The sequence below is a fragment of the Rhamphochromis sp. 'chilingali' genome, assembly GCF_963969265.1.
Source record: "Rhamphochromis sp. 'chilingali' genome assembly, chromosome: 4".
In the NCBI taxonomy this organism is placed as follows: Eukaryota; Metazoa; Chordata; class Actinopteri; order Cichliformes; family Cichlidae; genus Rhamphochromis; species Rhamphochromis sp. 'chilingali'.
Window position 1 is genome coordinate 1,403,188 of NC_137948.1, and position 15,993 is coordinate 1,419,180.

The following is a 15,993-nucleotide window of genomic DNA, read 5'->3' on the forward strand; positions in this document are numbered from 1 at the left end:
TGACATGGTAAATGCAAATAACAGCATTCTCATCAGTTATTTCTTCAATACAATATGCATGTCCTTCATTCATCCCTTTGTGGAACTGCAACGCACTTCTGCTCTCCCCCATATTCCATCTTCACAAGCATATCCTGTGCAGAGATTGAATAAAAATTAGTTGACACTAATTAACGGCACAAATAATCCAGTAAACAATTGCAGCACAGTAAAAAAAAAAAAGGAATCCTCTTTGAGCCATTACTTGTGTAAAGTATTTTCCCAAAAGACAAAGACACAGGCAACAGGTAATACTGAACTAAATGTAAAACCTCAACCTTTTTCATTTTTACCTAAACCGTGTGCACAAAACTCTGGAGGGATCTATGCTAACGTAGAATCCAGTCAGGACGTCAGCTACTGCTGTTTGCTCGTTTTTTTTTATGGGCGATCGTTTTCAGGCTTCAAGTAGCACCATTATACCAACATTTCACATTCTAGACATTGTTTTAGGTGTGTTTGACCAAAAGTTTGACTGAAAATTCACATGCAAGCTTTTTTTCAAGGCTGTGGTATTTGCCCGCAAACAATACCTTTCAGCTAGCTAAAACAGAATATTATGCTATCAGCGAGCAACATGGCTAATGCCTTTCACACAGCTTTGTCTCAACTCCAAAGAGCCACAGAAGTAAAAGCTCATAATAATAATTGAAACAATCTTTGAAAAAATGACTTACCAAGCATGGCAAACAACTCAAATATGTAGAGCAAAATGTTCTGAAACGGCTTCACTTCAGCTTCGATTGGAGCCGCGCTGGGGGCGGAGTCTGTGAATTTACTCTGTTGGTGTCATAGCCCCTGTAGGAGTTCAGAGTTAAGAGGTCAAGAGTTAATGTTTCCATTGTAACACCTCCAGATTTGACAGAGAAACACTCATTTTTAACACTCGATTTTAACTACTATCATTTTACACCTCAGAGTTACATTAAAAGAATGTGACTCTGCTTAGAGTAAAATTAACTCTACTTTTGCAAGGAGACTATTAACACCAAAACTGCTCATTATTTGATCCGTTTTGAAGCATTTAAAAAAATGCAAACTCAAACTAATGTGTTGCATTTGTTTACCTTCCCCTCTCCTTCATTAGACTGCAGTAAATACTTAAAGCATGGGGCGAGTGTGTACCGGGAAGGATTTTGAAACAGGACTATGAAAGAAAGGTTCTGTGTTTCACGCATGGTGCAAATACTGCGTGAAAGCTAAAATAATTGATAGCTGAACAGATGCAGGACTCTCTGGCTGCCAGCAGAGATCAGGAGTGTGAGAGCGTGCAGGATCGCCCCGGGTCAGCCACTGCATCGCTGCACAGTGAATAGTATTTCCTGAGTCCTGCGTCAGTGAGCGCTGAGACACCAATGAATCTGCAACATGACTCCCTGGGAGCCGTGATCATGACGTTCGCTCTCCTACGACTGCAAATGTGATGCAGCGGTGCAGAATAAGTCACCTGTGAAATGTAATATCCGCACAGCTCTGCCCTCGCTCCACTTTTATCCACCTTCTTACTCTGCTGTCCTACAGTGGGGGTCTGATCTGGGTTTCACTTAGGTGCACCTTGCCCTCCTGTTGTATGTCGGTAGGCTACACAACGATCTGAAATGTCTAAGCTGAAGCTGTGGCAGGGCTGTTGTGGGTTTGGGCCCTGCGACACGTCTGAGGAGAAGTCGCAGCTCGTGAAATAAAAGCAGCGCGTTCAGAAGCATCGACGCTGCTTGAGTTAGTTTCATCAGCCACATGTGCGCTCGCTGCACAGCGACTCCAGCTCCGCCCGAGCTCTGCTGAAGTGGAAGAGCAGTGATGTCACTTCCACTCAGTGAGCACGGCGAGCGGTGATGCTCACTGCCTTTTACAGTGCATTCTGGGAATTTTCTATGGAGCTGTCGTGCATTGGAGTGATAGTGTCATCGGGGCACTCGCTTCACCATCGAGGGACCAAACAGTCGTGTTTCCTGCAGATGGCTGTGCTGCTCTTATCCTCGTGGAGCGTTAAACCTTCCAAAAAAATCCTCCAACAGACAAATGGAGCTGGTTCCTTCACTAAACTGCGTCCTTAGGAAAAGAGGAAGGATCCTGCTGAGTCATGCAAACTCCCCTGTGGGGTCTCCAGCTGTTATCCCAGCAGATCAGCTGATCTGAGTGCTCAGCTGAACAACTTGATCTGATGTCGTCGTGTTGGTGTTGTTCCTGGATCATCATCACTGATGTTGGTCCAGGTTAAAGTGACCAATCACACTGTAGTGATGCCATAGTTCTGGGACATGGAAACACAGTCACACCCTAACCACCCTCTTTGTTAGATTTTCTTTCCTGAGTGGACATCTGCAGGTGATTGGTCAGATCCAATGTTGGTGCATAAACAACACTGACACAAGGATATCAGATTGACCAAACTGCTTTAGCCTCTCCAAAGCTGCTGCACACCTCCCTGCAAGCCACTTTGCAACCCACGTCCACCCCAGCTCCTTCTTTTATATTGCCTGATGCGGTCGTTGTTGGTGTTGATACCCAACCCAAGAAATATGGTTGTTGATAATGAATTAGTTATCTTATATATTTTTAATGCTTCCATGGGATCCCTGCTGTGATCAGATGTCTCTGGAAGATTAACGATGTCACATAAGAGTTTGTGAGTCACAGAGTAAAGGATGTGATGGTTTGACTTGATGAATTTGCCCATTCTTTTCACCGTTCCTTCAAAGACCATTTTTCATTTACTTTTACTTCTTTCATCTCTAGGTAGGCTGGCTGGAGCCCAGTCGAGTGTGGCGCCATCTGTTTAAAGGTGCACTTTAGCTGTAGACATGGAAATAAAACAGGGCCTAAAATTGAGCCTTGTGGGATTCCTTACAGGAACTTGATTTACATCCATCTGTACAAACACACTGAACCAAGCTGTGGCCCCTGTAGTCACTCCAACTATCATCTCTGAGTCTTCACAGCAGCAAACAGGGCAACGCTACTTCCTGTCCAAAGCATTAAAAATATAACTTGTTGCTGCTGCTGTTTTTGCGCTTCGACTGAGCTGTAAGAAAGGAGTCGCCTCGAGGACCCTTCAAGGCTGAAGCAGTCACATTGCTGCACGCTCATGCCTGCGTATACTGATGGGAGTAACGAGGCGTCAGCCGCCTATAAGGTGTGCCTGTGCATGAACACGTGTTCACTGACATGTTTGCATCACGCTATCCTCCAGCACAGCTGATGCACAGGTCTATAATTGATTACAGGCCTCTGTCTCATCTGTGTACACCTCAAGCCTTTCAGTCAGGATAAAAATATGACGGGTTCAGTGATTGAGTATACGAATCAGGTTCCAGGACTTCTGTGAAACGACACGTAGCCCAATTTATATCCGCCCTGTGAGAACATGTTCAGGGAACTTGTCCTGTTCAGACAACACGAGCATGCATATCTGTGTGTCAGGGGAAATGCAACAATATGCAGGGCCTCCTTTGTCATGCTTTTCATTCCCTAACACGTCAGCGCTGCAGGCCAGTTTAGACTCTATAGACTCACTCGCTGTTGGATTTGAGTCTCTCGCTGAAAAAAGATTCCATCAGCTGCCTTCAGAGCATCAGAGCTTTGATGGGGCTTCGTGGACGTGGACTAACGTCTTCCTTGTTATCTTTGACCTGATAACAAGCTGGATGTTCGCCTCCTCATCAGTCTGGAGAACGCGGTATCCTTGATTTCCAGTCAGTCAGGCCACAGGATGGTTTCCACGTGGTCACGAGGGACAACTGTATAGTTTCTCCTCCTGTTCTCGTGTAAATGATCTCTGTGGTTATTTATTTTTACGTTTCTGACAGTCGCATGTGCTTCTCTATGTGTGACTTAGTCGTGTTATGTTGTGTGTCTGCAGGACTACCGAGTGAACATCTTCCTCCGTCAGCAGTGGAACGATCCCAGGCTGGCGTATTCCGAATACCCCGATGACTCTCTGGACCTGGATCCCTCTATGTTAGACTCCATATGGAAACCGGATCTGTTCTTCGCCAACGAGAAGGGAGCCCACTTCCACGAAGTCACCACAGACAACAAACTGCTCAGGATATTCAAGAACGGCAATGTTTTGTACTCTATAAGGTGAGCAGCAGCACGGTTAAGAAAAACCTTCGTAACACATGGAGTCATGTCACTCTGACTTCTGTTTATTTCCTGTAATTTGAAGGTACAAGCTCCTTTATGCATGAAACCAAGGATCCGTGTGCAGTGTACATACATGCATGCATGCTTTCATAGCCAGAGGCACGCAGCGAACTCTGAGATACCGAGGAAGACGCATCTGCAGAATGAATATATGCACGTCTGCAGTCGTGTCTATTTAATCAGGTCACTGATATAAAAATGTTTAGAATATCTTCCTGTTGTTGGGTTTAAGTCCATCGCCTCAGACTTCATGGTGCTAAATGTAAGTCTTTGATATGTGAAAGTAAAGTGCTTTACAGGTTAGTTAATGAACAGGTCCAAACTTTGGAGCAGTTTTAGGCTGATCTTCAGAAATGTTCTGATTTGAGCTCGCTGCTGCCTCGCCACATGTCCTCTGGCCTCACACTGTTTTCTCACTGCTAGCTCGTCGCGTTTAAACACTGGACCGCATTTATTCATTTGACTAATCTGACTTGCAAATGTTATAATATGAGCTCCGATTAAACATTTATTCTTCATTTTTGGGTTTAGTGGAACTTTTTACGTCCATCGTGAGTCAAAGAGAGAAGGTCTTCATGTGCCTGCTTTAGGATTTAAACATTAGATGCTGACAGTGGTTCTGTAAGTTTGTCAGAGTGGGATCTCGTTTCTGAATATTTTGATGTATAAAGTCTGATATTATCGGGTATCCTCTTGGTTCCAACAGTGCAGGTGGCACATTGATATAAACTGACATGTTACGATGTCTGTGACTTTGAACCCACGGTCTCGGTCTTCAGTGTCTCCTCTCTTTCTTTTCAGGCTAACGTTAACTCTGTCGTGTCCCATGGATCTAAAAAACTTCCCGATGGATGTTCAGACGTGCATCATGCAGCTGGAGAGCTGTAAGTACTGCATGACTGTACACACTCGCAGCACTTTCAGTATGAACGATGTACAGTGTGTCTTTAACCCTTTAAACCCTAACCTGTCGCCGGTGACGGAAAGGGTTTCAAGCAGGCGTGGGTAACTCCAGGCCTCGAGGGCCGGTGTCCTACAGGTTTTAGATCTCACCCTGGGTCTTCACACCTGAATCACATGATTAGTTCATTACCAGGCCTCTGGAGAACTTCAAGACATGTTGAGGAGGTCATTTAGCCGTTTAAATCAGCTGTGTTGGATCACGGACACATCTAAAACCTGCAGGACACCGGCCCTCGAGGCCTGGAGTTGGACACCGGCCCTCAAGGCCTGGAGTTGGACACCCCTGGGTTAAAGGGTTAAGAAACACCTTTCATTCAGGCTGTGAGCCATTGAGCTCCGTTCTTAATTACAAAGAAGCTCTTTTCAGCTCCAGATTTTTGGTTTGGCAGCGTTTTTACATCTGATGCGATTAGTGTCACTACCTGGAATCAAACCGGTGACTTGAGCTTGCCGGGTAAATGTGCTAACCACTACACCACCAACAATTAGAAGGGCAGTTAAATATCCACCGTCAATGCAAAACTGCAGGAGATGCAATGTTATGGTCAAGGTGCAGAGAAGGATGCATCATCGAGGAGCTGCGACTCGGTCACATGTGAACATTTAAAATTTATGGTCACAACACGACAGGGCGGCTGGTGATGGGGCGGGGTCTTTGACTCCAAGTCAAGCTCGTTGTTGCAGCTGTGCCCCGCGACTCCTTCAGGCACACCTGGGAAAACAGAGTCCTCGTCTTCACATCAGCAGCCAAACTGCAGCTGACAAGCCGTGTCGTTCTGCCACACGTGTGTTCATACGTACGCGGAGATGCTTCTTCTTCACCTGCCTGCATCTCTCTCTGTATCCCAGCATCCTCCTGTGTCACACCAACCTTCACACGTCCACAGAACAAACTCTGAACTCGCCTGCGACACATTTTGAAGGTTTCCTCGGTGGGAGATGAATCCCTACACGAATACAGGAAAACACTAACAGATCGCTTTCTTGGTGCCAGAATGCAGCTGACATTTAAAGAGCCTGTTTGCTCCATGGATGAACAAGTTCCCCCTGCCATGTGGACTACTGCACCCCTCCCTCTTTACCATCTGGAGGACCATCTTTGAACTGACAGTAAGCCAGATGGTTCCTCATCCTCAGTCCAGAGGACACAGCGTCCGTGATGGGATGGGTTTCTACTTGGTCACAGTCCACCTTAAATGGACCATGAGCCAAAATGCAGCTGACATTTAAAGAGCCATTTGGGGAGCTGTTAGCAGGGTCTGCTCTCCTGTCGGCCGTCGCCTTGATTCTGAAGCAGACGTGTGCTGCGGCTGGATCAGCTAAACTTTCTGACCAGCTGATGGGAGATGCTTCAGAGGCTGCGGCTCTGGGCCGCTGTGAATTTGCAGAGATAGACAGGAGCTAATTACAGCGGCAGTCATTCCCAGCGAGGCTCAGAATGAGATTAAAACTCTGATCCGTGTAGATAATGTTTAAATCCCCCCCTCACAGACAGATAAAAGCAGCCCGAGTGTGGATTAAGACTTCTGTCATGGAGAGGGAAGTTCCTCGGGTTAAAGCTGTGTGCTTAAACATACAGCAGCCCCCCGCCCGCCGCCGCCGCCTGTCGTGTTTCTGCTCCGCGTGAACATGTATATTCCATATCCCAGCGATACGTCTCCTCCGATCCGTCTCCGCGCCCACAGAGGCTCGGTGCGTGACTCTGAATATGTAGCACGCTGCTTCTGTTCAGACGTGTGCTGCCTGCACACGCAGGAAGTCCGTGCTGCAAACAATACCATGATTTCAGAATCTGTTGATGTCGTGCGGATGATGCTCCAGAAAGCTGGATGAAGAAGAGATTCATTCATCCATCCTGAAGTATATTTAGTCTCCCTCCATGGGAACATATTTTAGCAGCATATCTTTTTAAGGAAGCAGTCGTGTTTAATGATGTTGATACAGTTATGATGACGAATCCATCGTCTGCCCAATCAGAGGCCTGGCCTCTGGGACACAGCCCTCGAAGAGCTTATTCATCTTCACTGGTAGTTCCAGTCCTCTCTGACCCACATACACACACATAGAAACACACACACACTGAGACGTAAGCACACGCACACACAGACACGCACAGATTATTTGCATTGCTGCTCCCTGATGTCAGACGAACCATAAGGACGCATCAGGACATACTGGCATGCAGAGGAAATGAGTCGTGACGTGGTCCGTGTTCGAGGACAGAAAGTCCTCGGTCCAGGTTTATGTCTCGTTCCGTGAAACATAATTGGAGGCTGTGGTTGCAGCCTGACCCTGTTCAGGTCGCGTCCGGGACCAGCCGAGCTTGTAAGTGCAGCGAGTCGACAGTCACGGCCGCCGCTGCCACCGGAGGCCGTCGTAAGATTTAAAAGCATCCCGAGCCGAGCACAGATGCTCGTGTGGAAGGCTGCAGGCCTCCTCTGTTTTTCTCTTTTTTAACATGCAAACACTTTTCACGCACTTTCAGCCGAAGCTTAAGAAGCAGGATGAACTCATTCTTTCTGTGCATGGCTGCAGGCTTGCACCAGCACATACCAGCTGCTTCCTGCGCTCGCCGAAGAGCCCCGCAGCGCTCCGACCGCACGCATTGGGGCAGGGATAGCTCAGTAGGTAGAGTGGTTGCCCCATGATCGGAAGGTCGGGGGTTCGATTCCCCTTAACAGCTACCCTGAGGTACCCCTGAGCAAGGTACCGTCCCTACACACTGCTCCCCGGGCGCCCAATGGCTGCCCACTGCTTCACTGAGTGAATGGGTTAAATGCAGAGAGCAATTTCCCCACGGGGCTCAATAAAGTACAATAATGTACAATAATGTACAATAATAATTCATACGTGGCTTCCGCTCTCCCTCTGCCTTCACCCGGACACAGAAGAAGAGGGGCCACTGAAAGCTGGATATAAGACGCATGTGTGAAAACAAGAATAATATCACGGCATCTGTTTGCATTAACATCAAGCCTCCTGCATCATCCAGCCATCTCTGGCCCGTCCTCGGGCACGTTGCAGTGCCTCTCTGATGTGTGTGGTGATATCTGTGCTGGTGGTGTGTTTGGCCGTGAGCTCTATCTAAAAACATCCAGTGTCCTGTGTGCTGAGGACGGGACGCACCAATGAGATGCACGAGTCCTAAAGATGGGAAAACTAAGGAAGCTAAACAGAGCCGGAAATCAGGGCTGACACAAAAACAGGCTGCAGCGATCTGCAAACGTCGTCCTCGAACATCAGTCTGAGAGCGTCTGCGAGCTGCGGAGAGCACCTGCTGGACTTTCACAGCTCAGCAGTCCTCGCTCTGCTTCCTCCTTTTTTTGGTATCCAGATGTGCCAGCTGTGAGTCCCACAGGCACGCCCCCTAAACATCAGAGCTGCAGGCGTTGACCTGAGCGCTGATAATGAGCTGGATGCTCTCCTCTTCAGTCCGAGGATGCGGCGTCCATGTTTGGATGAGTCTGACCTCAGATCAGTTTTAAAGGAGCTTTGGTCCAGAGGAGATGGCGCCGGTCACATCTGGCTTCTTCTCTGCGCACAGAGATTCCTCCACATGATGACGATGAGATGTTCACAGTGAGGAGCATCGTTCTGAAAACCAGTTTGTGGATGCAGTTTCTGAGAACTTCTGGCCCTCTGAGACGCTCTTTTTATACCCGATCATGTGACTGACCTGCTGACAGCCTGATTAGCAGCTCAGTGTTCCTCCAGCTTTTTCTTTCTCGTCCGAACTACTTTTCCAGCTTCTTGTTGCAGCCCTGCAGATCTTTTAGAGACGTGTTGCTGCCCCCAAACTCAAAATGAGCTCATAGTTTTTTCACTTTAAACATTTGATGTTTTTTTTATGTTGGGTTGTGAAAAAATCTGAGATTTACGAATCATCGTGCTCGTGTAAATGAGGCATGTTGTACAGAGCAAGAACCAGGCCAGTTACCATGTGAGGCACAGGTGAGCCGACACAGGTGAAAACACAGCAGACGGTCACAAAGGGGGAAAAATCAGAACAAGACACGAGAGAAAAGTACCCTTCAAAATAAAACAGGAAATAACCAAAAACACAGTGATGCTGAAACACAGAGACCGAGGACCACCGAGGAAACGATGCCGACACAGAGATGCACATTTAAAAACAATAAAAACATTAAAAACACTGAAGCTGCATAAATGGAGACCCTGGGTGTGTTCAGCATCCGTCGTAGTGCGGGCCCCACGAGGAAGGAAAACGTGCCTGCTGCCCTGAAACACCGACAGTCTGCAGACACAAGAGTGCGAACACAAGTCGACACAATCTGAACAAAAGATGGTCAAACTACACACAGACTTGTGCTCTGTGGCCTTTTTTAAATCTTTTGTCTCTCATAATTTCTGTGTTTCAGTCGGCTACACCATGAACGACCTGATCTTTGAGTGGCAGGAGAACGGACCTGTTCAAGTGGCCGACGGCCTCACGCTCCCACAGTTCATCCTCAAAGATGAATCAGACCTCCGATACTGCACCAAGCACTACAACACAGGTAACACACACACACTGCCGTAAGCATCAGGATGCAGGTAAGATGCACACAGGATGAAACGGTTGCCACGTTTCATCCGTCACGTTTGTGCTCCAAGGATCGAGTCGAAAAACAAAGTGAGGGAGAAACAAACCGACTGACAAAGCAGGTCCTGACCAGACATGGATGTAGTGTGTGTGCGTGTGTGTGTGTGTGCGTGCGTGTGTGCGTGTGTGTGTGTGTGTGTGTGTGTGTGTGTGTGTGTGTGTGTGTGTGTGCGTGCGTGCGTGTGTGTGTGTGTGTGTGCGTGCGTGCGTGTGTGTGTGTGTGTGTGTGTGTGTGTGTGTGTGCGTGCGTGTGTGTGTGTGTGTGTGTGCGTGTGTGTGTGTGCGTGCGTGTGTGTGTGTGTGTGCGTGTGTGTGCGTGCGTGTGTGTGTGTGTGTGCGTGTGTGTCTGTGCGTGTGTGTGTGTCTGTGTGTGTGTGTGTGTGTGCGTGCGTGTGTGTGTGTGCGTGTGTGTGTGTGCGTGTGTGTGTGTGTGTGCGTGTGTGTGTGCGTGTGCGTGTGTGTGTGTGTGTGCGTGTGCGTGTGTGTGCGTGTGTGTGTGCGTGTGTGTGTGTGTGTGTGCGTGCGTGTGTGTGTGTGTGTGCGTGTGTGTGCGTGCGTGTGTGTGTGTGTGTGCGTGTGTGTCTGTGCGTGTGTGTGTGTCTGTGTGTGTGTGTGTGTGTGCGTGTGTGTGTGTGCGTGCGTGTGTGTGTGTGTGTGTGTGCGTGTGTGTGTGTGTGTGCGTGTGTGTGTGCGTGTGCGTGTGTGTGTGTGTGTGCGTGTGCGTGTGTGTGCGTGTGTGTGTGCGTGTGTGTGTGTGTGTGTGTGCGTGCGTGTGTGTGTGTGTGTGCGTGCGTGTGTCTGTAAGGTAGACCCTACAATAACACATACAGAAAAAAACCCAACAATCATATGACCCCCTATGAGCAGCACTTTGGCGACAGTGGGAAGGAAAAACTCCCTTTTAACAGGAAGAAACCTCCGGCAGAACCAGGCTCAGGGAGGGGCGGGGCCATCTGCTGTGATTGGTTGGGGTGAGAGAAGGAAGACAGGATAAAGACATGCTGTGGAAGAGAGACAGAGGTTAATAACAGATATGATTCAATGCAGAGAGGTCTGTTAATACATAGTGAGTGAGAAAGGAAACACCCAATGCATCATGGGAATCCCCGGCAGCCTACATCTATTGCAGCATAACTAAGGGAGGATTCAGGGTCACCTGGTCCAGCCCTAACTATATGCTTTAGCAAAAAGGAAAGTTTGAAGCCTAATCTTGAAAGTAGAGATAGTGTCTGTCTCCTGAATCCAAACTGGAAGCTGGTTCCACAGAAGAGGGGCCTGAAAACTGAAGGCTCTGCCTCCCATTCTACTTTTAAATACTCTAGGAACAACAAGTAGGCCTGCAGAGCGAGAGCGAAGTGCAGGCTAATCGAGTAAATCGATTTGTTGATCAATTATTAAGTCATGTACTAACAGAGACTTGGAGGAGAGAGACCTGATATTTAATAATCCACATTTCACTGTGTTACTCTTTGGTTCAGATGTGGATACTGTATTGTTCTTTCTTTGTAATTGTTTATGTTTAAGTTGTTTGTTGCTGGTTTTTAGTTTGTTTTTCGTCTTTTTGGGAGCTGACACAGTCTCTATGGAGATGGGTTTTTGGGGGGGTAGCAGGAGGAGAGAAGCTGCAGAGAGGCGTGTAAGACTGCAGCTCTGCTTCCTGGTCCCAACTCTGGATAGTCATATTTTGGGGGGTTTAATAAATTTGTCCATGTTTCTAGAAATGAGAGCTGCTCCATCCAAAGTGGGATGGATGCCGTCTCTCCTAACAAGACCAGGTTTCCTCCAGAAGGTTTGCCAATTATCTATGAAGCCCACATCGTTTCTGGGACACCACTCAGACAGCCAGCAATTTAAGGAGAACATGCGGCTAAACATGTCACTCCTGGTCTGATTGGGGAGGGGACCAGAGAAAACTACAGAGTCCCACATTGTTTTGGCAGAACAGAGTCAGAGTTTGACCCGCGGCGGGTGTGTCGCCGAGTGGGTAAAAGCGGTTAGACACATGAACAAGTTGGTGGTGTCTTAAACAGAAGCCCCAGGTACACATATGTTACAAGTATCATTACTGCTAAAGGAGGCCGAGGGACAGGTGAAGCGGCCATGCTGCTAGCGAGTCGGCTACGAGGTGGGAGTATCCTCTCGCCCCCGTCGCTCATGCCAAAGCCTATGTTGAAGTTTTCCTGTCTGCAGGTTTGTGACTGTCGCTCCTTTGTCACAGGAAAGTTCACCTGCATCGAGGTGCGCTTCCACCTGGAGCGTCAGATGGGCTACTACCTGATCCAGATGTACATCCCCTCCCTGCTCATCGTCATCCTGTCCTGGGTCTCCTTCTGGATCAACATGGACGCCGCACCGGCCCGCGTGGCCCTGGGCATCACCACCGTCCTCACCATGACGACGCAGAGCTCAGGCTCCAGGACCTCACTGCCTAAGGTGTGTGTGTGTGTGTGTGTGTGTGTGTGTGTGTGTGTGTGTGTGTGTGTGTGTGTGTGTGTGTGTAAAAGGCCTCACGCTGCACACACTGTGAGGACTGTTGCTACCTGAATGCATGTAGATGAAGGATAATATTAGCGCGACATGTTGTTCGTTGTGAGGCTGTAATGATGACGCGGTTCACAGTAGGCGGTCCTCAGCCGCCGCTGCGTGTCCAGCAGAGGTGATGCTGCATCCATGTCTTCTCTTCTCTCCGGCAGACTCAGCCTTCCAACCATTCCATCTTTTTTTCCTTCCCATCACAGACTCTCAATTATTCAATCAGTATTTATTTCTACAGCACATTTAAAAAGGGAAGTGTCCATGAAAGTGCTTCACACAAGGCAGATTCCAACGAATGGCAACAAAAACAGTTAATAAACAGGTTTAGTTACAGTTACAGTGACAGTTACAGTTACATAGCACAAATGCAGACCGGGTGGAAGTCCGAACTAGTTTGCTTCAAAGGCTAGGTGGAACAGGTGAGTTTTTAAATGATTGAATGGAGTCTGACATGCGGGGTTTAGGTGCAGCCATTGCAGAAGCTTGGCACTTCAGTTGGTATTGTGGAGGTGTAGCTGCTCTGCAGCAGAGTAACATCTCCATCACAAAGTGCTGCCGTTCCTACCCCAGAAAAACAAAAGCACACACTCAGCTGTTCATGATGTAAAACCTCACAATTCAGAGCAGCTTCCACCACAGCCCAGACAAAGCTCCTGCATCCACTCTGGAGACAGCTGGTGAAGCAGAGCAACACAAAGCCTGCAGGCACGGGGGTCACACAGTGACCCAGGGACGTTTTGAATGTGATTGGTCGATTGGACAGGGGTTTATACATGTTAATGTCTCATCTGGAGTTTGCTTTGGACCAGGTTAGGTCTGCGGCAGATGTTACCATGGTGACGTGCTGCTGAGTTTTTGTCCTCCGCCATCTTACCGGATGTTTTGCACGCACAAACCGAAGTCTGTTTATTCCACACATCATGCGTCTGGCAGAGCGTGAGTGAGAACAAGCCCCACAGTCCTGCTCTGGTATCGTGTATGCATGAGAAACAATCAGACACGGAGCGCTCGTTACATAAGCCTTATTAACTCATCAGCACACTCATCCCTCCCTCACATACTGTACACACACAAAGGCTAGGCCGAACAGCTGTGTGTGTGTGTGCGTGCGTGTGTGTGTGTGTGTGTGTGTGTGTGTGTGTGTGGAGGTTAGGAGGTTTCTCATGTTTCCAGTGCTTAACAGAGCTTTGCACTCCAGTATGTTACATGTGTCTGAATAAGTCATCGTTTCATAAAGGAGGGCAGTTACATCTTCTTGACACCACGGGCGTCACAGCAGCGCACTCAGACACACACACACACACACGCACGCACACACACACACACACACACACACACACACACACACACACACACACACACACACACACACACACAGCTGCAGCCCTGAAATAAAGTCTATAATTATTGCAGAAAATGAAACATCTGTGCAGTCGGAGTTACGTTTGAGACTCACTGTGAACTTAAACCACTGACGGTGAGCGCCTCCAGCCTGCTGAATGAAGCGTGTGTGTGTTTACAGGTCTCTTATGTGAAGGCCATCGATATCTGGATGGCCGTGTGTCTTCTGTTCGTCTTCTCTGCGCTGCTGGAGTACGCCGCCGTTAACTTTGTGTCGAGGCAACACAAAGAGCTGCTGCGCTTCAGACGGCACAACAAGAATAAGAGCAAGGTACAGAAAAGTCCCACACACTGCACAGCACAGCGAACGCAGCACCATCCAGAGTGAGGAACACCTACACACAGTTTGTGACCTGCATCCACAGACTGATGGACCGCTGTGACTCGTGTGCTCTGGGCTGAGGCTGCCACCGTGTGGTGACACGTTGTTGTTGCAGCGTTCTGCTCAGAGACGGCACGAGGTGAGAAAGGCCCAGATCCAATCCGGCTCACTGTGAGGAGCGCAGGTCCACGCCGTCCAGGCTGAGGCTGAGCACCCCGGCTGAGGGGAACGCTGACAGCAGCACAAATCATTCATCGTGGGAATTTTCAGCCTCGTCCGATGTTTAGAGTTCAGGAAAACTAAGGAAAACTTTGACTCGCTGCATCCAGGAAAAAATCTCTTCCAACTTCTGTTATTTAAATTTTTCATATATCTGTGCAGAAGTCATAAGTACACTTTTGGCCCATCCCAGGGTGGAAAAATCCCTGAAAGATTTCAGGATAAAAGTCTGGATTAGCTTTAGACGTGTGTCACGTATAAACCTGCACACACATCTCGTTTGTTTCTATGGAAACACTTTTGAAATGTGCTAACTCGTTATTTTTATTCTTATTAGAATTTATAGAAAGACAGAGATATGTGGGAGCATGTCAGAAATGGATTTATCACTTCCATCTGACGTTTGAGCTTCCAGCTCAGCGTGGAGCGCCAGGTCGGATTGGAGCTGGGCCGGAGAGGGAGGAGGAAGTGGTGGAGGAATTGGTGCTTCTCGCTCCGCATGTTTGAGTCATCTCGCTGTATCGGTGCATGACGCAGCATGTAACCGCATCAGTGTGATGATTCTGTGTTTCTGCAGCCATCCAACCCGGATGAGCCTGAGCTCGGTGCGTGATCACGACCTCGGCGGGCTGGAAGATCAGCATTCAGTCAACTCGCCAACACAAACGTGTCACTGACACGTCCTGATGAAAGCACAGACGCTGAGCCTGTGGGTCTGAAGACTGAATGTGAACAGAGACCTGCAGACACACTAAGTTTACTGTTTAACACAATGAAATAAAAACAAACACACGGAAACAATTTTGGAAAAGAAAACACATAAAAAATCATTTTACGGTCGATTTAGCTCATAGACAGCGTCTGATGCAAATCCATCAGCGTTCCTATCTGTGCGTCTGTGCAAGCAGCTGACCGTTTCCCTGCGTTGACTGAACGGCTGAGCGGCCCAGCCTGCTCTTTTTCTTTTGTTCTTCCTTTTGCTTTCTGTTGACGTGTGCATGCTGTCGGTCGGTAGATCAGTGGAGGTGCCGTTGATCCAGAGGAGCTAGCCGAGTCCCTTCGTCGTATTAACACTGACGACGGCCTCAAAGCGGCAGAGCCTCTGTACGGATCTATGACCAACATCTACACCAGCAACCACGGGGTAATGCCACGCTGCATGTGTGTGTGTCTGTGCGCATGTTTCTCTTGCAGGAGCTCCTCCTCCATCAGTCTGACACTTTTCACACAGCAGCTTCATAAATAAGACAGGATGTGTTGAAGGAGTAAAATGGTGACACGAACATAAACGTATTTCTCTGATGTGTGCGAGTCGTGACTGTTTCTGTGGTTTTTAATGACATATTTCCAGATGAGTGCACATCTGGATCAGGACAGTTTGAGTGAGCATGTAAAACTTCAGCCTCCTTTCTTTCAGTTTAGAAGTCATATCTGGGCTTAAGGTAATGCAGCTGAGCTTAACTGTGCTCAGAAATGTCTTCAGCTTACAGAGTATGTGTCGGTTTGTCCAGACAAACACGCGGCCGCTCAGTGATGATGAACAGCTGGAGGCTGGGACATTGTCTCCCACCGGCCGCCTGCAGAGCGGCCTGACTGTGTGGACAGTCTGAGGATGCTGTAAGCTGACAGGAAGTCTGTGAGCCAAAGAACAAAAATCACAGGACGCCAGCACAGACTCTGACATCACTGTTTATCCACAGGCATGGTTTTTAAATGATGATGTCACTCATTAAGGGAACAAAGGTATCCACACCTGCCTGTCCTG

At 48.2% G+C, this 15,993-nt stretch overlaps 1 protein-coding gene across 4 annotated transcripts in view; it reads left to right on the forward strand.

Annotated features, from left to right (window-relative positions):
• glra3 (glycine receptor, alpha 3) overlaps positions 1–15,993 on the forward strand; it is a 54,533-nt gene that overhangs the window by 30,185 nt on the left and 8,355 nt on the right. For 3 of the 4 annotated variants that reach the window (XR_013971519.1, XR_013971520.1, XM_080881283.1), the window contains exons 4-9: positions 3,899–4,122; positions 4,987–5,069; positions 9,528–9,665; positions 11,970–12,184; positions 13,809–13,958; positions 15,244–15,372. Coding sequence is in view for 2 of the 4 variants with exons in the window: in XM_080881283.1 (XP_080737409.1) it covers positions 3,899–4,122; positions 4,987–5,069; positions 9,528–9,665; positions 11,970–12,184; positions 13,809–13,958; positions 15,244–15,372 (939 nt within the window). In the remaining 2 variants the exon portion in view is untranslated. The remainder of the gene's footprint in view (positions 1–3,898; positions 4,123–4,986; positions 5,070–9,527; positions 9,666–11,969; positions 12,185–13,808; positions 13,959–15,243; positions 15,373–15,993) is intronic. The other variant, XM_080881284.1, reaches the window with a different exon arrangement.